This window comes from Petaurus breviceps, unplaced genomic scaffold (genome assembly GCF_028583685.1).
Source record: "Petaurus breviceps papuanus isolate PSGF00001 unplaced genomic scaffold, PetGlider_PUasm1.0 183, whole genome shotgun sequence".
NCBI lineage: Eukaryota > Metazoa > Chordata > Mammalia > Diprotodontia > Petauridae > Petaurus > Petaurus breviceps.
In genome coordinates, this window is record NW_027185791.1 from 17,515,863 (window position 1) to 17,542,816 (window position 26,954).

A 26,954-nucleotide genomic window follows, 5' to 3' on the forward strand; every position below is an offset into this window, starting at 1 on the left:
TAATTCTGGGGAAAAAATGAACATTCGTGCTGCAATTAAGGTTTCTGTTAAGTCAGAGACTTAAAAATTAGGATCTGAAAAAGGACATTCTTTTATATTCAGAAATATAAAAGACAAAACTTAAAGTGAACTGAGCCAGAAGGAACCCGAGAGGTCATCTAGCCCTAACTAACCTTACTTTAAACATGGAACTAAAGTTCATGATCTTCAACATTTCCTCAGAATTTCCTGGTCCTTCTGTATTTAGTATCATGTATCTTTTCCTAATATATTGGAGAAACAACTGGCCACACTGGGCCAATGAACAATAAAGCTTAAGAATAGCTAGAAAGTTGTATAGGGGTTATATATAGTTTTCTTTTAAAAAGGAACAAAAAAAATTATGGTTCACTTTTAAATTTATTTTGCCATGCGCTGTCAAGAAATTTAGAAACAGTAGAAAAAATGTTAGAAAACTAAAGATTGAAAATTTGCCTTTTATTTCAAAATCATAAATAATGGAAGCATAGTTCAGACCATTTACTAGACATATTATTTTTCAGTGACTTTTGAAGTTAAAGATATCTCCGAAGGTCTTTAAACAGCCCAAGATGGTACTGAGATCTTGATTGGCAGATGTGGCCTCTTCAATTTCTAGAGCACTAGAAATCCATAGTGAAAGAGCATATTTCTCTGACATGTTTTACAGATAATAGAAGTATATTCTTAGCAGCATCAAATAGGACAACTTGTTTCACATCTCCATTTTTACATAAGTGCAGCAAGTATGTCAACTCATATTTAAAGAGAAGGGAAAAACAAAACAAAAAACAAAACTCAGAGGCACTCCTTGTCCACAGAAATTTTACATAAAAGTTTACTAATGTCCATGTTATCAAATTTTCTACAGATGTGTTTAAATTATTTTTGCTGATATGGTGGAGGCAGTCCACAGTTGAAACACTTTCACATAAGGATTCAGTAAACAACAATAAATACCATTTCCCTTTTAAAAACAAAAAGTACATTTGCAGGGGAGGTAGGAGGGCTAATTTCCATTTTTTTTAGTATGTTTCGAAAGGATTAAAAATCATGGGAGGCATATTTATTACATCCTAGGCCTTAACTATACATTTTTTAACCTAGTTATCAAAGGCAAATAAAATGGATTTCAATTAAATTGCTCAAATTTAGTGAGAGCAGGTGCCTGCGGCAGCTGGACAAGATTAAAATAAAAAAAATAGCAATTTCATTACATAAAAAAACAAGAACAACCAGCTTCCATTTCCCTTAAAGGTTAAGTTGAGGCCTGACAGGTGCTGCCACGTCCTGTACGCTCAGGCTGCTTCAGCTAAAAGAGCCTCACTTTCAGAGTGTATGTAAATCCCATAAATGGTGCTCTGTTCCCTCATGAGTCTTGCTGGGTCCTCTTCTGTGAGGCTTTTCCCTGAGTCATGTATTTATTGGAAAGGCTGCCTAGAATGGAGAAAAACACAAAAAGGCAAAGAAACCTCGAATTATTCACTTGGCAATTAGCAAAATTACTTTCTACTTTCAATCATTTACATCAGGGAGTTCGGCCTTCATTTCAAATCTTCACATGACTAGAATGATAAATGTTTCAAATATGAAAGGTTGGCTGTAATGAAATTCCTTCAAAATGAAGTTAGGTTGCCACACTAGCACAATTTGATTAAGTTCACAATTAGTTATTATGCTGGTGTGGAGGGACATAAGTGAGCTTTAATGGTTAAGTACAGATTTGTATAGACTGGTATCTGGGGAGAGAGAAAAGAAAAGGCAAATGTTGATCTTGCTTGAAATCAATATCCTGTACCAGTACTTTTCAGAAAAAGGCTAAAAGAACAGAGCTCCGATGACAACTCACTAGGAAGTGGGTGAGAACAAAAGGAAAGATGGTGGTGTTTCCTCTGAACCTATGATGAGGACTCCTACTGTTATCCTTATTTGTATCCTTATATATCCCACAGAAAAGGGAAGCATAAAGCATGAAGAACCTCAGTAATGATATGAACAATTAAGAATTAATCTAATATTAATCTACACTTAGGCATAATAGTACTTAATTTCCTCTGGTAGGCAGAAGGGTTGGACAGTGCTTGTACATAGGAAACGTTTAATATATGCTTTCTGACTGATGATAGATTGTTACAGGTAGTTTATGCTGCTCAAAATAAGAGTGGGAATATCTTTATGTTCATCAAACAAAGAGGTGTCCTTTTAATTTACTATTAAGCAGCCTGAAAGTGGGGAGAGTCATTAGATGGAGTAGTTAGGTAAAAGCCATCTTCTCCAAGGGTACTGGGCTCATCAGCATAGGTCTCTGTTTAGAATTCTAAAAACTCTTACTGAACCTATGTCTTTTTGTTCACCACTGCTGTGCTATTTCATCTTTTGTTTCACAATTTCTCTGTATGTCTTTCTACATTTACAGGGGTCCAGTAAGGTTGCCCTCTCTATTATTACTTGATTTTTCTCTCTCTTTTTTTGGACTGGACTAGTATTTCCTTGACCTGTTCTTCTTATGAATACCCTAAAATGCAGCACCCAGTTTAGGTATCATCTGACCATGGTAAAGCAGAGTTGGAAATATCACATTCCTGTCAACATCATGCCTCTCTTAATGCAGCCTAGGACTGCATTAATAACTCTTTGGCCTCCTGTATCATACTGCTGGTGCTTTCATGGGGACTAAATGCAATAGCTTTCTAGACAGCAAAGAGATGGAAAAGGGTGCTTTATTCAAGTTCTATTCCTCATGTGGATGAATTAATTCTTTCCTGTTTCCTTGGTCCTTGTAAAAGCTTCCGAGGCCCAACAGAATTCATGGCTCCAATGTGATTATGAATAAAAAGCCCAGAATACTGTATTGCTACTTTAATAAAACACACACACTAAGATTACAAGTGATTTGCTAAACATTTAAAAATTAATCTGATCATCTTAATTTAATGAATTAGACTTTTAGAAGACGGCAGAATGAAAAGTTGTCAGGGAGTCAGTTCCCTCATACCCTGCTCAAAAGAACAACAAACTATAAAAATATAAAACAGATAAACATGGAACAACAAACCAAACCAGAGGGTAGAAGATACAAAAAAGATGGGAAAAAACTCATCCTGCAAGATATTCCAAGAGATATCCTCAAATCAATGAATGATGTGCTTATAAAAATTTAATCAAGAATTACCATTAGCAAGAAATAAAAGGACTTTGCAGAAATCTAAATATCTCTGGAGAAACTAAAGGTAGAACAGAATGGTGCTAAAAATAATGGGATTAGGGAGAGAGGTAGAAATAGATAACCAATATGAAGACTATAATAGGATCTGGAAAACATCAGAAAAGATGAAAAGCATAGAATCATAGATTGTGTTGAAAGGGACCTTAGAGCTATGAATGCAAACACCTCATTTTATGGATAAGGAAACAGAAGTTGGGTGACTTGCTCAGGATCAACAGAGCTAGAAAGTGCATGAGGTGGGTCTAAGCGCAGTTTGTCCTGCCTGTAAGTCCAGCATTTATCTACTACATCAGAGGTGTCAAACACATGTGGCCCAACAATCCTAAATGTGGGCTGAACCCGATTAAAATGTCAGTGGGAAATATTCAAAATAAAGATACAATAAAACATGGATAACACTACACTTCAAAACTTAATCCATATGCATCCTGCAGGGATTCTTTTGTCTAGTGAGCCCCTATTTCTAAATAAAGTTGACAGCACTGCACTAGATCAGGCTACAGGAAGTACATGGTGAGGCCTGTCTTGGAAGCATGATGTAGCACGACTGAGGAGTTAAATTAGCCAGATTTCTAACAGCAGAGAAAGCTAATATTTAATATTTAATCTCTCTCTCTCTGTCTTTCTTTCCCTCCCCCTCCCCCCAGTGGACTGCCAACAGAACTCAACCTCTGTCCTTCTCAGGCCCCCCGAAAATGAAAAGGCATTTTTCTCTGTGCCACAAGAGTATTCAGAACTGAAAAAGGAAGGGAATTAGGACAGGCCACCAGTGTGTGTGTGTGGCATGTATGGTATGTCACTAAACTTAAGAAAAAGTATTTAGGTGGGTCTTGTTCTGTTCCCCCAGAAGTCACTTGGGGCAGACGATGGGGTCAGTAAAATGGAATTACCCCAAGTGGGAGCAGGCTGAGATAGCTTTGAGGTCCAGCTCCAAGGGACGGAGTTAGAGAGTGAGCAATAAGGAACTCTGAAGAAAAAAAAGCAGAAATTATTCAAGATCCGAGGAGGCAGAAACTCAGTTAAGTATGTTCTTCATCCTCCTGAGGTTTTCTGGATCCTATTATATTCTTCATGTTGGTCATCTCTCTCCCCCCTCATTCCCATTATTTTTAGCACCATTACATTCTACCTTTAGTCCCTCCAGATAGATTTGGAATTCCGCAGGGTTCTTTTATTTCCTGGAATTATTTTCTAGCTAATTGTAATTCTTGATTAAATTTTTATAAGCACATCATTCATTGATTTGAGGATATCTCTTGCAATATCTTGCAAGATGCAATGCTTTTTCCATATTAAATATGAGCATAAGCAAACAAACCAACAAGAAAGATATGACAGAAGGTAATATGACCCCTGATCAGTTAAGTAAATGTAAACGTCTGTGAAAAAATATTGCAAGACAAAGGACAATAAATCAACACCTAATAATGCAGGAGAGGCCTCTGTGGATTCCCAGGAGAGCATGGAATCACAGCAGGATGTTTCCAAGAGGTTAAAAAGAAAAAAAAGAAGCAGCACTACAGAAAAACTGGAAACCACAGTGGCAAAAGTGTCACCAAAGAAACACAAGGGAGACAGCTGATTGGGAATGCAAATGCACAGAAGTGAAGGGCAGTCAGGAATAAGAGAAGCAAAAAAAGTAACATTAAAAGACTATATGATCTGACTTCATATGTATTGTATTTCTTGCCTTCTTACTAAGTGGGGGAGGAAGCAGAGGAAAGGAGTAAATTTGGAACTGAAGAAAAATTAAAAATTAAAAGAATATATGAGCTCTATGCAAGCAAAGCATATTGATCTCAAAGATAGGACACACAGAAACACTTTAAAGATTATAGGTCTCCCAGAAAAAAACACTACAAGTCCAAAAAACCTGAACACAACAATACAAGAAATAATAAAACAAATCTATACAGAATTCCTAAATGTAGACAGCCAAATATCAACTGAAAAAAATCCACAGACTGTCCACGGAAAAATAACAACTATGCTGCCAATTCCAAGACAAAGGGTTAAATTTGACAATTCCACTGACAAAAAAAACAATTTTGCAAGAAACCATGAAAAAGACCTTTAAATATAAAGGAAATGAAATTTTATTAACATAAGAGTAGTCTGAACCCACTAGAAAGCACAGGAGGGAATGGAATGCTACATTGGGGTCTAAAAGGCAAAGGTGTTGAGGAAGTAACCCAAGGTGGCATGCCCTACAAATCTGAGACTAATCATTAATTTAAGAGGTGAACATTCTTATAAAGAAAACCAGACATGACCAAGCTATTTGCTTTCCAAACACCCTAGACAACAGAAATACAAGAAAGGAAAACAAATACAATGAAGGATGAGAAGAACAAAAGAATAACCGAGAGGTAATGATTAAGATTCTTTCTAAAATACACGAGGAGAAAAGGGTGAAAGCAGAAATCGTATAGAAGATGAGATGGTGGAGAAACAGACCTGAAACATCCTGGACTAAAATTCACAACACTGGACCCACAGGTCAATCAAAGACTTTTGTGGGACTAAACGGAAGAATGTAAGAGTATATGAAGGGGAAGAGGGGGAAAAGGAAAGAGGAAATGTGTATCCAATCAAGTCAAAAGTTAACAATGAAGTGAAAAAATGTATTCTATAACATCTCAGGAAGAAGAAAACCAGCAGAAGAATAGGTGAAGAGATGAAGAGAAAGACTGAAACAGGAACAAGAGGGCAGTACTGTTTTCATGGTAGGAGAAATCCCACTAAAGAACATTCCTATGGGGGAAGAAAGATATTCTATAAATGGAGATGGAGACTTTACAATGGGTATAACTGCAGGGATTTGGTGCTCAGGTGCCTACCTTATCCTGGGGGCAACTGACACCCACGAGAGTGAGAGGGCATGAACCTGGAGAAGATATTTCACAGTAAACGGGAAAAACACAATGATCACAGGGAGGTCAAAGAGTGGTAGTGAACTGCACAATCATGGACATAGGAAAATTTCTACCATGGTGGGGAGTTCTAAATTCTCTCTCATCTGTCAGAATTAAGCTAAAAATGAAACACAGCAGAAAGAGTGTATGGGAAGCAAGCTCTACAAAGCAATAACAAAGAAACTGTTTGGAAGAAGGAACCCAAAATAGGTACATCAGAAACGTTAATTCCATTTAGAATAGGGATTAAAGGATGAAATAAGTATGAGGCTCATGAATTAAAGAATAAAAGTCCAGAACAGACAGAAAAGCAAGATAAACAGTGAAGAGAAAAACAGAAAAAAACATTTTAAGGAAAAGATGCAGAAAATGAAATTTAAAAACTAAACATCAAAATATGCTAAAGCAAAGGAGAAGGGGGAGGGGGAGGATTTTACTTAACTCCGTAATTAAGATGGAGAAAGCAGAGAGAATTTGGTAACAAGATATGTGGAAGAAAAAGAAGCTAGTAAGGAAAACTCCCAAACCAGAAAGGGGTAACAGATGGCCAAAAGGTATGTGCGTATATTTGTGTGTGTGCGTGTGTGTGTGCATGTGCCTGTGTGTGTGCGTGCGTGTGTGTGTGTGTGTGCCTGTGTGTGTGTGTGCGTGCATGTGTGTTTGAGGTTGAGCAGAAGATTGGTCACTGAGTTGCCTTAAAGGAGATTAAGCTAAAGTGACTTCAGTAATAAAATACTATCTTTACAAAAGGGGGAAACAAGCCTAATTTGAAGGGGAAACCCTCCTCCCCCCATTAGAGACAAATGGAGGAAAATATAAGCTTAAGTCTCAGAATTTTAAATGTGATAAGATGAAAACGGTCCAATATAATGAAAAAGACTGACAGAATGGATTAAAAAAAGATACCTCACAATCTGTTGCTTAAAAGAAACAACTAAAAAACGAAGACATACAAAGAATGGAAAAGAGATACCAGAAAAATACTTTGCATCACATGCATCCAAAAAAGCCAGAGTGGCAGTCATGCTATAGACAAAGCAAAAACAAATATTCAAAATATAAAAAGAGATAAACAAGGAAACTATAGTATACTGTTGTTTTTTTTGGAGGGCAATTGGGGTTAAGTGACTTGCCCAAGGTCCTATGGTTAGTAAAGTGTTAAGTGTCTAAGGCTGGATTTGAACTCAGGTCCTCCTGACTTCAGGGCAGGTGCTCTATTCGCTGTGCCACCTAGCTGCCCTGAAACTATATTATACTGAAAGGAAAAAAAGGCAACAAACCAGTATCAGCATTAAATTTATATGCTTAAGATAACTTAGAATTTAAATTTATAAAGGAAAAATTGAATTACAAGAAGCCACAGACAGTGGGCAAGACATTTTAATATCCCTCTCTCAGTTCTGGACAAATCTAACAGAATGACAAGCAAAAGGGAAAATAAAGAACTAAAAAAAAACAACACTGGTGAAACTAGAGCTAAAAGACTTATGGTGTGTCTTCTACATAGGACAGATTAAGTGATATGTGTATATGTATATATATATATATATTTCTCAGCATCACATTATTCAATTTTTACAAAAAACTGATCATGCATTATGGCACAGAGATATTTCAAATAAATGTAAAAAAGGCAGAAATATTAAATATCTTTTACAAACCATAGCTCAATAAAAATTGTCATCAGTTTGGAGGGTACAAACAAGAGATCCAGATACGAACAGAGACTTAACAATGAAATTTTAATTGAGTTAGTCAAAGAACAAATCATCAAAACAATTAACAGCTATGTGAAAGAAAATGTTAACAAAGAAACAACATACCAAAATTTCTGGAATGCAGCTAAAGCAGTCCTTGGGAGAAAAATCATATCCCTACAAAAATATATTAACAGAATAGAAAAGGAAAGGATTAATGACCTAAATCTGCACTCGAAAAAGAGAAAGCCAACAAATAAACCTAAAATAAGCTCAAAGGAAGATATTAAAAGTAGAGGAGAAATTGATAAAATGGGAACCAAAAAACCTAAAGAAATGATAAATAAAACTGAAAGCTGGTTCTTTGTAAAGGCTAATTAAACTAATACTACTTTAGCTAGTCTGATTAAAAAGAGGGCATAAAAATAGAAACAACAGAATAATAAATGAGCAAAGAGAAATCACAACAGAACTAGAATAAAAAAGAATCAGAATCTACTATGTACAGCAATATGCTACCAAAACTGAGAACACAAAAGAAAACAAAGAAATACTTTCTAAATTATAAAATACCTGAAAAGACAAAATAGAGTCTTAAATTACAGAAAAAGAAATTGAACTACCTGTAAAGGAACTATCAAAGGAAAATACACTTGGTCCTAATGGATTCACAGAAGAATTCTACCAAACTTTTAAAGAAGATTAGTACCAATACTACCCAAATATTCTCAAAAATCAAGAAAAAAACCCTACCCAATACCTTTTACAAGATAAAATAGAATCCTAATTGTAAACCAGGGAGGAATAAAGCACAGGAGAACTATAGACCAAAATAATTAATGAACATCAATTTAAAAATTTTAAGTAAGATTCTGTCAGCAATAAAATTAATTATACTAAAAAGAAAAAATATCCAAAGCCAAATGATTACCTCAACAGATACATGAAAATCCTTTGAAAATGTACAACACACATTTATGCTAAAAATCCTACAAAGTATAGGTGTAATGACACCTTATTTTAACATGATAAAAAGTATCTATCTCAAACCAAAAACAAGCATCATATACAATTGGGATCAAAGCAAAATACTTTACAGAACTCAATAAACCAGTAATAAAAACAATTTGAGGGGCGGCCAGGTGGCTCAGTGAGTAAGAGCACTGGCTCCAGTGTCGGGATGACCTGGGGATCAAATCTGGGCTCAGATACTCAGCACCACACCCAGAAATAACTGGCCGTGTAACCTTGAGCAAGTTACTTAACCCCAAATGATTAAAAAAATAATAATAATTTGGAAAAATTAAAGATATCAAAAGGAATGATGAAAAGAGGCAGGTATAAAGGGAAAATAAAAAGTCTAGACCTCCAGCTATGTTATAAAGTACTAGTCTTCAAAACTATGCAGTATTGGTTAAAAAAGAAAAGAGGTATAACAATGGAACACAATAAAAAAGGCAGAAATAATGGAACCTAGTATTTGATAAACTGGAAAATATAAATTATTTAGGAAACAACTCTCTATTTGATAAAAGCTGCTAGGAAAACTGGACTGCAGTCTGCTAGAGATTAGGGTTAAAGAACACTCTAAAATATTACACAACACATTACACAGCACATGGCGATATGACCTTAATACTAAAAAATCACATTACAGAAGAAATTACAAGAGAACTACTTTATATACCTTTTACAACTATTAGTAGGAGATGTATTCTTAACTAAACAAGGAACAGAGGCAATCAGAAAAGATAAAATAGATAACTTTGATCACATGGAAGTGAAAAGCTTCTGCACACAAACAAAATTAATGCACCTGGGAAAAGGGAAGTGGCTTAATGGGGGAAAAAACCCTCTTATCAAATTTCTATGATAAGAGGTTTGTTAGACTCTATATACAAACACGTATATATATATAAAATTAGTGCACATATGTGTACGTGATCAAATGCCATTCTCCAGTAGATTAAGTGGTCAAGGGACATGAACAAACTTCCCAAAAGAACTGTAAACTATTAGTACTCACATGAAACAATGATTCAAATCATTAATATAAGAAATGAAAATCCAAACAACTTGAGGTTTTGCCTCACACCCTGCACACTGGCAACATGATCACAAGATAGTAACAGTCAATGCTGGAGGGGGTGTAGGAAGACAGGAACACTGATGCACTGGTGGTGGAACTGTGAATCAGCACATGAAGATGCACTGGAGGAGGGTGAAGCACAACTGGTACTGTTTCTGTTAATTTTTACAAGAGTAGGTTGTGATTATGGGTGTGCAGGAATGTGGATTTATGTATTTCTGTTATGGTTATACATGAAGTTATAAGAAGACTTCGAAGCTGCAGACTCATTACTTGCATGTCTTAGAGGTTGGCTGTGGATACATATGAATGAAGTTTTTTGTGTTGTGCTGGAGGGTGTGAATGAGAGTGTGTGGAACGGCTGTGACCATCAGGTATGTTTGCTGTGGAAGGAACTGTTCTGGTATGGCTTGGACTAAAGGACATCTATCCAATGATGAGACACTGTGAAACTGTTAATAACTGGGGGGGGGGGGGGCAGAGCCAAGATGGCGGAGTAGAAACACGACCTTCCCGCGGCTCCGGCTTCCACCCTCCCCAATCCATGTAAAAAGGGGACTCTAAACAAACTTTGGAGCTGCAGAACCCACAAAATGACACAGAGAAGCTAACCTCCCACAGAGGACACCCCGGCAGGAATCGGCCAGCGCAGCGCTCTGGGAGCCAAGCCCAGCCCCACTCCAAGGCTTTTTAGCTCCAGGGTGGGCCTGACCAGCCACTGGCCAGAGGGACTCCAAGATCAGCAGCAGCTGTGGCCGTTTCCAGATTTATCAACACACAGATGCGAAGGACAAAGTGAGAGGCCAGTGCAGTCTGGACTTTGGGACCAGTAAGTGGGAGTGAGTGGCTTTTCCCCCTGGGGTGAAAAGCCACTGAGATGCTGGCACAGCCAGCCAGTGCCACATGGCAGCTTCAGCTCCTGGCCTGCAGAGTGTAGGGGGACCAAGCACCAGTCTGAGGGGTAATAGCTCTTGCTTTAACCTGCTTGGATCTGGATTGCAGTCTAGGGTAGAGGTCCTGGGGTGTGTGTCCAGCTTGCTAGAGCATGTGGAGACCTCAGAGAGGGCACCCATCTAATACCTCCGGCAGCTGAGAAAACCTCAGCGTTTGGGACGAAAGCTCCCCTGTCTGGTGGCAGAGTCCTACTGTGGCAAAGAGCCCAAGGGTCAAGTGACTGAGGGGCAACATGACCAGGCAAAGGAAACAAAGCAGACAGAAGATTCCAACATTACACTCCTATTTTGGGGACAAAAAGAGCAAAGCATGGAACAGGAGGAAAACAGTGAAGTCAGAACTCCTGCACCAAAAGCTTCAAAGGAAAATACAAGCTGGTTACAGGCCACAGAGGACCTTAAAAAGCAGATAAAAGTGGAGGAAAAATTGGGAAGAGAAATGAGAACAATGCAAGAAAATTATGAAATGAGAGTCAACAGCCTGACTGAGGAAAATAATACCTTAAAAAACAGACTGACTCGGGGCGGCCAGGTGGCACAGTGAGTAAGAGCACCGGCTCCAGTGTCAGTCTGACCTGGAGATCGAATCCCGGGCTCAGACACTTAGCACCCACCCAGAAACACCTAGCCGTGTAACCTTGAGCAAGTTACTTAACCCCAATTGCTTAGGGGCGGCCAGGTGGCTCAGCGAGTAAGAGTACCGGCTCCAGTGTTGGGACGACCTGGAGATCGAATCCCGGGCTCAGACACTCAGCACCACACCCAGAAATAACTGGCCGTGTAACCTTGAGCAAGTTACTTCACCCCGATTGCTTAAAAAAAAAAACAAAAAACAGACTGACTCAAATGGCAAAGGAGGCTCAAAAAGGCAATGAGGAGAAGAGTGCCTTAAAAAGCCAAATTTGCCAGATGGAAAAAAGAATCTCAAAAGCTCAATGAGAAATTGTTAATAACTACATAAAAACTTGTTTAACTTCTTTTACAACCAGAAAAATAAAAAAATTAAAACAACTTTTAAGATATACCAAACTAGGAAAAATGGCAAAATTAGAGTAGTGATGGAGTGACAGAAATACAGGTGCTTTTTTTTCTTACATTGCTGTTGATAGACTGGTGTAAGTGCTTTGGATAAGAACCTGGCAATATACACTTAAAGGAAAAAACTTCATGAACTGTACAAAAACATCCAAACTTCTTCATTTCACTATGAAGTGGAAAACTACTGACAATGACTGCAGAATGGTTTACGTGAATATTATTGTACCATAAAAATGATAAATGTAAAAGGATAATAAAGACATCCATGAAATAATACAATAAAAAAATTAAAAGAACAAGAATGCCATATACAGAGACTACAACCATATTTTCAAAAACCCCAAGTTAGTGACTAGGAAGTGATACAAAGCTGGACTTGGAAAGCAGCAGACAACAAGCACTTTCATAGAAAGAATGTGGGTGTACTAGAAAGAGTGAATGGAGAATGGGTCCTGGATCCTGAAGCGGATACTTCACCACCCCATGAAAATAGGGTGACTTATGGGAGCTCTTAAGAGATTCAATTTCTTCTTTAGTAAAATGTGGGTAATAAGACCTGCACTGCCTACTATACAGAGTTATGAAGAAAGCATCCTGCAAACTCTGAGTTATAGAAATGTCAGTTATTATAATTACATCATATTGTTCTAATTAAAATGCAAATTGTTTAAATTTTACAATAATATTTGTATTATTAAATGTTTAACAAATTTAAAATTTTCTGACATTTACACTAGTATTCGATTGTTAAATACATAATTAAAATTCTTCTCCCTTTCAATTTTGTGATCAAACCTAAAAACACAGGGAATTCCAAAATATAAAAGACAGCAAATAACTACTTTTAGGCCTACAAACCGATGAAGGCACAAAACAATGAAGTATAAAATAATAATGAAATATGAGGGTGATGTAATATTTATCAGTAAAGCTTCTTATATTATCTCTACCAGTCTCAAAAAGGTTTTATATATTGATTTTAAGCTTTCCCTCTTAAAGCACTCTGGATTTCTTGTACAAATTATCATGCTTCTACTTTTTATCCAACCCAATTTGTTTCTATTTGGCAGCTAGACCTAGTTAACAATGGATGCCTTTGTCTCAGTGACTTTAGTACCCAAATAACAATTGTTACAATCTAAATGTTACATAATTAGGACAGTTTTTCTCTTGGTATATGACTGAAAAAAAGTTGCTTCATGTACAATATTTGCTAATAATTAGTTTGGCCCATGACAAACATTTTAAAAACTTTGACAATAAGAATTTTAATTAGGCACCTTTGCTTGAAGGCTTCTTCTACACTGGTGCATATGTAAAATAATTTATGAAGTAACTTTTGCATTTCCATATTGATCAGGCACCCACACAAGGGTCAAAATGGGATTTAACTTAACAGAATATCAGAGCAGGAAAGGACCTCAGAGTCTATCTGATTAAACCCAAACCAGAACAGGAATCATTGCTCTACTACACGTCTCCATCAAAAGGTGATCTAGCCTGAAGACCTCTAATAAACTGAAGCCTAGCACCTCCCAAGAAAGCTCGTTCCACTTCTGCATAGCTCTAATGAAGATATTTTTTACTTTAAGCTTAAATTTACCTCTTTTTAAACTTCTTTTTCTTTAAAGCAATCAGGGTTAAGTAACTTGCTCAAGGTTACACGGCCAGTTATTTCTGGGTGTGGTGCTGAGTATCTGAGCCCAGATTTGATCCAGGTCATCCCGATACTGGAGCTGGCGCTCTTACTCGCTGAGCCACTTGGCCGCCCCTCCTCTTTTTAAACTTCTACCCACTGTTCCTAGTTCTGCCTTCTTAGGGTCAAGTAAAAAAAAAAAAATCCATTGCCTTTTCCAATGCCAGCCCATTACATGGGAAATGTTTATTATGTGAACCCTAAGTATTCTCTTCTTCAGTCTTAACATTCCCAGTTCCTTCAACTGATCTTCATGGTGAAAAACCTGAGACCCTCCCCCATCTTGTTTGCTTTCTTTTGGTCACTTATCAATTTCCTAAAACATGGTGCGCAGAACTGAACACAATGTTATAAAGTGGCCCAGTGCAGTCTAGCTAGAGCAGGGTATGGCAGCATCATTATTTCTTGATTCTTGGACACCATGTAACCCTGAGTAATGTAGCTTAAGGATGCATTGGGTTTTTTGGCAAATATTTCATGCTACTGATTCATTTGGGGCATGCAGTCCACTAAAATGCCCAGATATTTTCAGATAAACTGACATACAAAGCTCAGTACCTTTTCCAGCATCCATTATTCACTTGTAATATAAATACCAAATTTGGTCTTACTGCTTCAAGAAAGTTCACAAATTTTAAGAATTTCTTTAAAAGTATGCATTTAAATTTAAGAAGGTCAAAAAAGTTAGGCTGCAGATTTTAAATTAGGTATTATAAAGGCAGAGACCATATACTCTATTTGCTTGCAAAATTTTCCTCTTCCCTTTCATCTTATGAAGGTAGTGGGGAAGGAGAAGATATAAGCACCTGATTTCTGGCCTGCTGCTAGTCTTTGTAATTTTTCTTAATCTTTGAGAGTCTCATCCACTCTTACTAAAAAAAAGAGAGAACAGAATTAATTGGAATCGATCCTGCGAGAATTCCTCCATTTTTTTTCAACACTCAGGCTTAGCATTTAAATTCAATATTAATATTTGAACAAAGGTTTAAATACCTTTGATTGCAGTCAAAGAGCTCCCATGGCAGCAGTTCCAGCTCCTGGCTGGCTCCCCCCCACCCCACTGCCTGGAGGGCCTAACATCCTTGAAACTCATTCCCAGAAGTTTAGTACAAAAAAATAAGGAACCGAGTATTAACTATTTCCTTTTCTTTATAAGAGAAATCTAAAAAGCAAGAAACTACTTGTTCCTTTAGGTTAAAATATTTGTCTTGGCAAGTACATATAATGTTTGTGATGGCAAAGACATCTATTCTTTCAGAAGCAGGAGAAAAAAGTGGAGAAAGTAGAATAGGAAAAAATGGAGGAGCAGAAGGTTCACTCAAGAAAAAAATATTATGGTATATATCAGTATGTGTTAAAATGAAATGAATTATTGTAAAAATCCACATACCTGATTGGGGACTCAAAAATATTTTCACTTTTTGTTTCTTTTTTTCTTCATGTAAATGAATTGCCTAAAACAAGGCAAGGTATATTGATCATATGCACAATGAAAGCTCATTGAAAGAACCAACATTTAAACTACATAGAAAAAGTGGCTGAAATAAATGATTTAAGTGTCACAAGTTCTGTAATTTTTCACTCACACAAGTATTAACTATAAAATCTCCACCCCCTTTCCACCTGCCATTGTACAATGCCAGAGAAAATAAAGAAATATAAGCTATAATTTATACTTGGAAGGCAAAACACAGATGTATGAAATAAAAGAACACATCAAAGCAGTGATTCTTAAAATGCATTCTGTAAACTCTAAAGCATCCTTGAGGCCCTTTTAAGGGGTCTGCAAGGTCAAAGGTATTTTCAAAATTCTACTAAGATGTTACTTCAAGCACAACAACATATAGCAACATGTTGTGTTATATAGCATTTCGACTAAATGCGGAATGTACGTGAGAATCCAGTGGTTTTCTCTTAAGCCTGCTGTTAAAGAAATTTGTAAAAATATGTAAAGCGATGTTACCCTTCCCACAAATTATTTTTGTGTTGGAAAATTCAGTTATTTTTCATAAAACTGTTATGTTAATATTTAATAAATTTATTATTATTTTTAAATGAACTGGAAAATATTAGAAATATTTATCAGTTTTAATTTTAATTAATAGATATTAATGGCCATAGACCACATAATCAAACACTCTTTGGGTTCTTCAACATTTTTTAAGCAGGTAACAGGATCTTGAGACCAAAATATTTGAGACTTGCTGTATTAAAGCATCGTGTCATCTTCTACTAAAGCCACCCTCCCTCTTAATTCTTCATCATGGAATGGAAGGGAAGCTTGGTTATTGAAGGCCATGACAACAGAGAACAAGCCCTGCTATGCCTTACACTATGCTGAAAAATGTTTAGTATGCACCCTCTCACCAGAGAAACAGGCTGGCTACTGCTGGGACCAACTTTCCTGGCTACAGTAATTCTTAGGATCTTCTCCTGAGTTATAAAGGGGTTGTGATCTGCTTTAATGCAAAAAAATACTCACAAGCATGTAATTGTGTGTCCTTGATTCATTAAAATATAAAGCTAGGTGGTGCAGCGAATAGAGCACCGGCCCTGGAGTCACAAGGACCTGAGTTTAAATTCAGCCTTAGACAATTCACACTTACTAGCCGTGTGACCTTGGGCAAGTCACTTAACTCCAATTGCTCTGCCTTCCCCCCTCCAAAAAGCACAAATAAAAAGTATAAAGCTCCTGATAAGTAAGTACAAAATGAAATGAAGTGCTGAGAGGATACAGTGACTTCTTGGAAGTTCTGACCTGTGCTTACCTGGCTGAGTTTGCCAGTTTGTTTCAGGGGACCAGGGGAAGAAGACCCAAAGAGACCGTCCGACTTAGACGTACCTTTAAAACAGAGAGTATTTCATGATTCTGCTAAAAATAAAAAGCAGCATCTCTGTGTTAACAATCGCGCATAAAATTTTCTGTTAAAGCAAAATTATCTTTTGCCTTGGGTGCATAAGTGCTATTTATAAAGAGAATATCATTTTGTGAAAAGCTAATTACTTTAAAATTAAAACATTTTACTGATGCATTTTCTATTACTTTATCACATTAGTTTCTGAATAAATCCTTTCTCCTCCTTCACTCAGTAAGCCATGCCTGGTAAGAAAGACTTAAAAGAAAAAAATAAGTGGATCAGCAAAACCAGTCATCAGTCAGCCATATCAGCCACTATATGCAATATTGCCCATAATCCCTCACCTCTGCAAGGAAGGAAGGGAGGTGTGTTTCTCAACTCTTTTCCAACTTTGTCATTATAATTAGTTTTCAGTTTTGTTATTGTTTGTTCCATGTAAAACTAATTTCTAATGAAAATCCATGGAATTCTAATGAATTCTCCCCCTCCCCCCCAAATGGCTTAATTGGTAATTTAGTATTAGAGATAATGATTATTTGGCTTAAGATTAAGCAATTCATATGGACTACATATGTTTTCCACTGGCATTCATGAAACAAATCAGAAGACCTTTAACACACTGGATAGAGGATTTATGAAAAAAAAAAACAAAACACGCAAAATAAGAGTGTGCTGAAAGGTTGTGACCTGAACTGGTGCAGGTACTGTACACAACAATGAGATACCAGAGTGAATATTCTCATCTGAGCTGCTAGATAGTCTGTATGCTCTTAGCCGACAGTAAGATGAGAGTTAGAAAAGCATCAAGTGGATGAAAGACGCTCTTCTCCACTGCTAATCCAGTAAAAATAGGAACATGAATTGAAATGGATTCTGCTTCCATGTATACTTAGTTCCAAGAAAATTCAGTAAGTAAAACAGTTAACATACTGTACCATTTAAGTGAGCAATTATTTGTTTTGCATAACATAAAGCACCAGAATGTTTCCCAACTGTGGCATCTACTGATATATTCGCCCCCTTTTCAAGCTATTTTCCTATAGCTCTCTTCTCTCTGACAGCCACATTTTTAGTAAAACTTGTATATCCCTCCTCTTCCTCTTTTCTCACTCGGTAACTCTTGTAATATTTCCAAACTTGTCATTGACCATAATTTACTTATTTAGCCTCATGACTCAAAGCAAATAATTGGGTTTGAGAATCCTTGGAAAATTTGTATTCAGAACAATGATATAATCATGAGCTTTACTATTATGATGTGATGTATCAAGCAGGCAAAACAAAGCACATATATGTGATATAAACAGAGGATTGTACTCTACAGTAAGAAATTCACCCGGCCCGAGGGTGAGGGAGGAAACCACTCACAGCTGGGCGTCAGTGGTGAGTTTCTATAACCTAAGGAAGAATGGGCTTGGTTGAGGACAGGTGATTATAGGCAGATGTAAGAAAGTGCATTCCTAATCTGACCAAAAGTTCTTAGAAGTCCTTTATCAATATCAGGTTTAGCTTAGGGAGGGAGGAGGTAACAGAGGAAGGAAGAAAATTCAGTATAAAAAATGAATGTTAAAATTTATCTTTACATGTAATGGGAAAAAATAAAATTCTACTAAGAAAATAAAAAAAAAATCAGGCTCAGGTGAAATGCCAGTAAAAGTGGGAGGTTCTTAACTCTCTAGGGCAGCAGTCATCACTCAAGGCCCCTGCAGCAGGTCGAGTGCCCCCAATCAAAGAGCTGCACGGTTTACCTGCCTTACACAGAATTAACAACAGGAGAGTACTGATGTTGTTTTGTCTAAATGAGCATTATGACCACTTAGTGTAAATTACTCCATATTGGAAGTCCTACTTTCATTAATATAACATCAAACTCTAACTGTAACATCTAACAATAACATCAAATGACATAATGTTTACAACATCACAGTGTGATATTTTTTTCCAAAACATTTTAAACTGCATCTTCCTTTTGATATATAAAATTAGAGAGAAGCAGGAAAGTGGTGGAAATAAATCTGTAGGCAACAGAGTCAAATTTATATGAGAATAAAACCATTCCCAGATGATAAGTGGTCAAATGAATAGGCTGTTTTCAGAGGAAGGAATCCAAGCTTTCAATGTCCACATGAAAAAAGGCTCCATGTAATTCGAGAAATGCAAATTAGAGCAACTCTTAGGTCCACAGCTGTTTTGTTACCTCCAAAAGGAGGGCAGTGGTGATTATTTCTGCTTCATATTTATGTGGCTCATGTAGCCTACAAGTAAAAGGGCACTTATTAAGCACCTACTATATGCCAGGCACTGTGCTAAATGCCTAGAGAAAACTTAAGTAAACATTTTCCTACAAGCAACAATAACTTATTTTCACTTTTATGAAAATCACATCAAGAAATAGGATATGTGCATATGCACACACACACACACACACACACACCCACCCTTATTTCTACTTGGGCTTTTCCACAAAGGGCATTTCTCTAATGGCTCTAAGAAGTACACAGGAAGGTACAATGGAGGAAAAGGAAAGAAATACTGCATCGTTGTTCTTTCCCTAGCACACACTTTGATTGTAATTCTCTTCTTACTGGTCTTACCAAACAGACTAGAATTTGTCCCTTGATCAGAATGGTCATGATAGAACTTTTATTTTTATTTAGCAGTTACTTGAGTGTTTTTTATTTGTTTCATAGTGGTTCCTTCCATAGTAATTGCCTTATATTAATGCTTAGGAAAATTCTTAGCATCAACAGTTTTTTCTGTCATCCCTAGAAAAGTAGAATTATGACAGCCAGAGTCTTTATTCTACTTCAATCCAGAGTCTTTATTTGGAAAGAAAAAGGACACTTTCAAGGGAGGTGGCTGCTTCCTCCTCCTAATTTTAACAAATTCCTTGGCACTTTTGATAAAACTGAAAAGATACTAAATATAGAAACTTGACCTTTAGTGGAGACCATCAACTCACTTCAAATATGTCAGTTGGAAATGAATTTGGGCTACTTAATTATCACCAACAATAGCTGCCGCCTGCCTCCCCTGTGCCCCCACTCCCCCTTCCAAAGTAGATTTTGGGCAGCTATTTAAACTAAGGAAGCATTCTGAGTAAAACAGGTAATGTCTCTCTAATACCAATGCTGTTCAGCAAAACTACATTTTTAGGTATGAGAGAATGACTGGGCAACTTGTTATCTATTGCACCAAACTGACTTTCATAACAGTTCCCCTCTAAAAAATTGTGAGAAATTCAGCAGTCATAATAAGAGAAAACTAATTTGACTTTTTAAAGCATGACTATTTTAATTTCTTCACTCAATCAACAAATATTTACTGCCTACTATATACCTTGTGCTGGCGTGGAAAGACAAGAATGAAAGACCTCATGTAGAAAATGGCATGGCAGCTGAGTTCTGAAGGAAATGAAGGCCTTAACAAAGCAGAGAAGAGGATGGATTGCAGGCACGGACGACAGTCTGTGCTGGGTAACGGAGCAGGGAGTCCAGTTTGGTTAGAATACAGAATGCAAGGAGGGATGTAAAGACAGTGAGTCTGAAGAAGCAGGCTGGGACCCAGTTAGAAAACATTTTAAACGCCAAGCAGAGGAATCTGTATTTTGTGTTAGAAGTCACTGGAGGAGCCACTGGCTCAGAGCCATGCTGCAGGAATGTTACTTTGGCAACTGTGTGGTTAGATGAACTGGAGAGGAAGACACTTGAGCAAAGGAGATACATGCAGAAGCTATAGCCATAGTCAAAGTGGGGGTCACGAGCATGGAGGGAGTGGCAAATGATTAGCTATAAAGGGTGAAGAAGGATGAGGAGCTGGGGGTGACTCCAAGGTTATAATCTGGGTGACTGAAAGAAAAGCGGCAGTGCCCTCCACAGAAAATAGAGGGAGTTTTGTTTCAGACATGTTGAGTTTGAGATGTTTCTGGAGCATCCAGTTCAAATTAGTCAATAGGCACCTGAAGATGCAGGATTAGAGCTCGGGAAGTAGAACTGAGGCTGTATATATATATATATATATATATCTGATAGTCATCTGCATAAAGAGAATTACTTTTATGGGAGCTGATAAGATCCAAAAGAGAGTCTGGGCTATGCCCACAACTAAGGAGCAGCTCACGATGATGATCCAACATAGGAGAACCAGGAGAGCAGTCATGAAACCCAGGGGGCAGAGTATGCAAGAAGAGAGGAGGGTTAACAGGGTGCACCCCCAACCTTCTGGCTGATCTCCCTGGCTCAAGTCTCTCCCCAATCAAGTCAATCCTCTACTCAGCTGCCACTTTTAGGAAGTGACTTTCCTAAAGCACAGGCCTGGCCGTGTTATGTCTCTAGCCAATAAATTTCAGTAGCTCCCTGTTGCCTCCAGGATCAAATAGAAAATCCTTTACCTTTAGATCCTTCCTGACTCTCCAGTCTGCTCACACGCTTTCCTCCCCTCATGTACTCTACGGTTCAGTGACACTGCCTCCTTGCTGTTTCACCCACAAGATGTTCAGTCTCCTGACTGCTCTTTCTGCCGGCTGTCCCTCCCGTCTATAACGATCTCCTTCCTCATCTCCTCCTCTTGGCTTCTGAAAAGTATCAGCTACAATTCCACCTCTGTAAGAAGCCCTTCCCATTCCTCTTTTTTTTTGCTTATTTGTTTGAATGGCATGTCCCCCATTAGAATGTGAGCTCACCAAGTGCAGCGGCTTTTGGTTTTTATTTACTGTGCTGTATTGTATTCTATGTCATGCACATGGTGCTTGACACTTAACAGGCACTTCATAAATACTTGTTGAAGGATGAGAACTGAGCAATTAAGAAATCATCGATAACATTGAAGGAGTAGCTTTAGCTGAGAGATGAGATCAGAAGCCACGATGCACTGAAAAATAAGTAGAGAGGAAGCCAAGATGGCTGTCTAGAGGTTTAACTTCAAATGGGAGAGCTATGGTGCTTCAGGAGATGTAAGAACCAAGTAAGAGTTTTTTAAATTTGGGGAAGCACAGGCATGTCTGCAGATAACAAAGAATGAATGAATCAGAGATACGATGACTGTGGAGGTCTTCTGCTAGAGGAGGCTGGATGAGATAAGGGGTTAGGGAAAGCTAAGGAGAAAGATCAATTCTTATTTCTGGAGCAAACAAATACAAACACTGAAGAATTCTTAAAATCGACATTTCCAACATACCCTACAAACATTCAGTTGTCGTTATTCCCATACCTGGAGCTCCTTTATACTGGGGGCAGTCTTTTTTAATATGTCCTTCTCTTCCACAAATAAAACAACGCTTTTCTCTTAAGTCTTTGTCATCTGGTCGCTTCCATTTTTCTGATTGCCTAGAAACTTTGTTTCTTCCCATTTCCAGCACTATCCCTCTTCCTTGTTTCATTTTCTGAGGCGTGCACTGTAACTTTCCCTCTTTTACCAACATCTCTCTTTCTGTGTTCTTATTTTGAATTTCTTTGTCTTCTTTGTTTCTTTTTTCATTGTTTTCAGGATATCTTTGGTTTTTAATATCTTCATGATCATGTCGGCGCCTCACTCTGTATAAAAGTATTAGAACAGCATAAATTGTAGTATGAAAAACCCTGGCATTAATCTAAAAAACATAAGAGCACTGGCCCCAGTATCGGGATGACCTGGGGATCGAATCTCAGCATCACACCCAGAAATAACTGGCTGTGCAACCTTGAGCAAGTTACTTAACCCCAATTGCTTAAAAAAAAATAAAAAAAAAAAAAACCAAACAAACCACAAGTTCTTTAGAGAAAAGGAGGGATTCAGAGAAACTAGGGGAGATTAACAGGAACACGGTAGTGTGACCAGAATTACAAGAACATCTTTATAAACAACAATTTATATAATAACTGAAATACTGAAAAGAAAAACAACCTTGAAAGACTTAAACAACCCTGATCAATGTAGTGACCAACTGAAATTCCAGAGGACTCACGAGGAAGACTGCTGCCTACAAACAGTCTGTGTGAGTTACCCAAGGTGATCTGTGCTAGAGCCTGGGCTAAGTGCTTTATAAATGTCTTATTTGATGTGAACAACTCTGTGAGGTAGATGCCCATTTTACAGTTGTGGAAACTGAAGCAGTCAGAGGTTAAATGACTTGCTCAAGGTCACACAGTTAATGTCTGAGACTGGAACTGAACTCAGGATCTCCTGACTCCAGGTCCACTGCTCCATCTACTGTGTCACCCAGCTGCTTGCATATGACATAAAGAAAGAAGTATGGGACAAATGGTCTTCTCAATAGCCCATTTCTTATAGGGATTTATACAGAAAACACACAATCATACTGTGATTTATCACAAAAGGTCAGCTACTGGGGGGGGCATTTTGTTCTGTTTCAAGGTAGAAGAGACAGACTTTAGTCTGCTCCTCTGTCATTGGCCTCAATACCGACCTCTGTATTTTGGTTAGCCTTGTAGGAGAAATAAGGTAAAGGAAGGCAAAATTTATGTCAGAAAAGGGAAAACAGAGCTCTCAAGCCAAATAGGATGACCAGTAATTAACAAATTTTTCTATTTAGCACCTAACAGGCAAGAATCAACCTAATAAAATTTAATTAGATAATACTTTTTTCCCCTCTCGTTCATCGCTAATCTACGAATTTAGCATAAATGTGGTTAAATAGCACTTACTTTGTTCTTAAGGGAATTAAGAAGTACTACAGCCAGGGAATTAACTTAGCTAACATGAACTTACATTCCAGTTATTTGAAGTCTTTTATGGGCCAGGATACTTTTTAAAACCATTTTTTAGGGAAATTTTTTGAAAACACATTACACATTTCCCTGCCTTTTAAAACAGAACTGGGGGGGGGGGAGGAGAAGAAGGGTTTGAATCCAGAATTTTATCAGGGTAGGTAACTCCTGGTGAGGGAACCCCATCTATTAATGCAATTATACTGCAATTTATAGTCTAAAAAGAAATGCCTAGGACACATCAACAATGCCAGTTATGTATGAGAATGAGCACTTAAACCCAAGTCAGGTTATGAGTCTAGAATTCAATCTACTATACTACTCTGCCTTTCAAACAGAATGTAGTGAACAGAAGATAACTTTCTCTTGATATCTCAGGAATGATTTCTGATTTATAGCAATTGCGATAGGTATATATCCTATTATGGTATGTAGGGTTCTTCACTCTGTTTATTTTTGTATGATTGGTATGATTCTGATTTTTGTTTTCTTATACATCTTTTATAGGAAGGCATTAACACTTCTTTTATTTTGCTTATTTATATCTATTGTGGCCTGAGAAACCAGCTAATTATGATTTTTATACCTATAACTACAAGATGTGATGAGAACCTGAGGGGTTATTCTTTAGGTGCATATACTTTGTGACATCTCTTCTGGATGCTCATAGGGTTTTTCCCCCCACTTGCTTTCTGGTTCTTGGTTATGTTTTAGATAGCTAATATTGCTTACTAAATGACACATGGATAAGTTGCTACGAACATCATTTGGGCTACGTCAATGATTAGAAAATGCAAAGAATAAACTATTTTCCTTGGTTTGAACACAGAAATAGAGGCTGCCAATTATCTTAGTGCTGTAATCTAATATATGCCCAAAGTCTTCCGCTTAACTCTGACACCACTGTGCTACTTGAGTTCAACGTGGCTCAGAAACCAAAGAATCATGATCTAAAGCTGGAAGGAAGTGATCTAATCTAACCTTCTCATTTTACAGATGAGGAAACTGAGGCTTCTGGAGGATAAGTGACTTTAGCAAGGACATGCAGACATGGGCTCTGGATAGCTGGAGATGAGCTCTGAACCTTGGCTCTTTGGTCCCCGAGGCATTCGTGCTTTTTGCATTGTACATCAGCAGCCAGTATAATCAATTTTACATGCAAGGGGAGAAACTGGAAGCCAAATAGCAAAACATTTAACTGAAAGCACAAGCATCACTGACGACGGCCTCTTCTGGTATTCCTGCAAACTCTTTATCCCTCCTAAAATATAAGAGTTTTTAAAAAAGCACTGAGGGATATTAAATTTATGGAGAAAAAGCTGTTTGTAAAATTACAACTTAAGTCATTACAATTTAACTTCCTGAAAGAAAACTTCCTGTCTCTTTTGGCTCAGTCACACAGATCAGTTCTGTGTCTGCCTGCAAACATTCCTTGATCCACTGAGCCCAAGGTGGTGCCACTGGAGCTCAAAACTCACACAGCCCACTGACATTGTGTAAGTAACCTCTGCTTTGGGGAACATCCTTTCTTAAATCATTGAAATTCTTTGCCAAACCTTACCAATCTGAATCCACAGATGGGAAGGGGCTATTATCTTATTAGAAAATCAAAACTATTATTTGCCCTATGTAATAATCAGTTAGAACTATTTGAGTAAAAGTTGAATAAACGGACTGTTTGTCTCAGAATGGAACACTCCAAATTTCAGGGGCTTGTTCCAAACATGCTGACCAGAAATGTAGAGTTTGCATGAAGCAAAAAACTTTGGCTTTATTAATATAAAAAGTATGAATTATTGGGGCGGCCAGGTAGCCCAGCGAGTAAGAGCACCAGGCTCTAGTGTCGGGACAACCCGGAGATCGAATCCTGGGCTCAGACACTTAGCACCCACCCAGAAACACCTGGCCGTGTAACCTTGAGCAAGTTGCTTAACCCCAATTGCTTAGGGGTGGCCAGGTGGCTCAGCGAGTAAGAGCACCGGCTCCAGTGTCAGGATGACCTGGATCAAATCTGGGCTCAGATACTCAGCACCACACCCAGAAATAACTGGCTGTGTAACCTTGAGCAAGTTACTTAACCCCAATTGCTTTAAAAAAAAAGGATGAATTATTTATCTTTTGATAATCCAGTTTAACAATGGAAAAGTCTTGACATATTTTAACACAGATAACTGAGTAAATGAGCTAAAAAAAGGTACATGAAAACCTATTTTCATAATAATACTAAGACATTATTTATACAACCCACACAAACAAAAGTTGCTTGTGGTCCTCAATGATTTTTAAGAGTGTAAAATGTCCTGAGACTAAAAAGTTTGAAAACTGCAGCTATATTTAACCTTTAAAATGGATATTCCTATAATTGATCAAATAATTCCACACCCTCTATGTAGCAGGGTATGACAAAGGCAGCTGAGTTTCTTGGAAAAAGCCCTGTACTTGGGAGCCAAATGACAAAAGTTCAAACCCCCTCCCCCCAACATTTACTAGTTGGGTGACCATGGGCAAGTCACCGAACCACTTTTATTGTTTCCCCTGCAGTAAAACTGAAACAAGAACTCTAGCAATAGTTACCTCATAGTGTTAGAGTAGGATTAAAAAGGAGGATGTACTTAAAGTTTTTTTTTTTTGAGGGGGGAAGGCAGGGCAATTGGGGTTAAGTGACTTGCCCAAGGTCACATGGCTAGTCTTGTGTTAAGTGTCTGAAGCTGAATTTGAACTCTGGTCCTCCTGACTCCAAGGTTGGTGCTCTATTTACTGTGCCACCTAGCCGCCCCATTTTTTTTTTTGCAAATCTTAAAGTGCTAAATAAACACCAGTTATTATTAATCTATACCTTACAAACAAGAAACATACAAGAAAAACTACTGTTCTTCCTATGTACAGTAAAGAACGTGATAGAATAGAAAAAGTGATTACAAGTTAAGTAATGAAGATCTGACTGGCGGTAAATCTGAGGTTTTTTTCTTTCTATCTCCTGATAATACTTAATAGAGCTATGACCGACACTGGGGAAAGCTGCAGGTGAGGGCATAAAAATAGGTGGCCTAGACTGCTTTCATCTTAACAATGAGAAATGACCGAATGTTTTCAAGGAGTTATAACTCAGCTGTTGTTCTAACTAAGAATATAACTTTTAAGTATGTTTATTTTCCCCTAAATGCTAACATAATTCATACTACTATGAACTACTGATGAATAGCTGGTCATTGGACCCAGATGGTTCTGGAGGAAAAAGTGAGGCTTGCACAGTCCTCCCCCACTCAAATCAAAGTCAACTGCAAGTCATGTCAATATCTCCCTGATGTCATGGTCCTCTTCCAGAACTAGGGCCAAAACACGACAACAATTACCGGGGCTCTTCCTAGTTCTCTTTTTCTGGAGGAAAAATATCGATCTCTTTTTTTTTTTCAATTAACAAGCATTTATTTGCTTCCTTCCCCCCATCTCAACACCTTGTAAAATCAGAATAATCAAAACAAATTCTCACACTGGCCATTTTATGCCTTGAATTTTTCCCCGTCGGGCAGTGGGAAGCAAACTCGCCACCAGTCCTTTGAAATGTGAATGGTCACTGCACTGACCCGAGCTCCCAAGTCTTTCTTTACAATACTGTACTTCACTGTGTAAACGGGTCTTCTGGTTCTGCTTATTTCACTCTGTACCAGTTCACACAAGACTTCCCAAGTTTATCTGAAATAATCCCTTTAACAGCTTCTTACGGGGAAGCAGCATTCCATTGTATTCATATACTACAATC

General features: G+C 37.7%; 1 protein-coding gene across 4 annotated transcripts in view; it reads right to left on the reverse strand.

Moving 5' to 3' along the window:
* Window positions 1-456: 456 nt before the first annotated feature.
* The window catches only part of TUT7 (terminal uridylyl transferase 7), an 87,259-nt gene continuing 60,761 nt past the window's right edge, over window positions 457-26,954 (reverse strand). For 2 of the 4 annotated variants that reach the window (XM_069087950.1, XM_069087953.1), the window contains 4 exons: window positions 21,699-22,021; window positions 16,401-16,474; window positions 15,023-15,086; window positions 457-1,455 (listed from right to left, as the gene is read on the reverse strand). In XM_069087950.1, coding sequence (XP_068944051.1) covers window positions 1,388-1,455; window positions 15,023-15,086; window positions 16,401-16,474; window positions 21,699-22,021 — 529 coding nt within the window. In that variant the 3' untranslated portion in view covers window positions 457-1,387. Of the gene's footprint in view, window positions 1,456-7,982; window positions 8,034-14,438; window positions 14,505-15,022; window positions 15,087-16,400; window positions 16,475-21,698; window positions 22,022-26,954 lie in introns of all 4 variants that reach the window. The other 2 variants (XM_069087952.1, XM_069087951.1) reach the window with 2 other exon arrangements.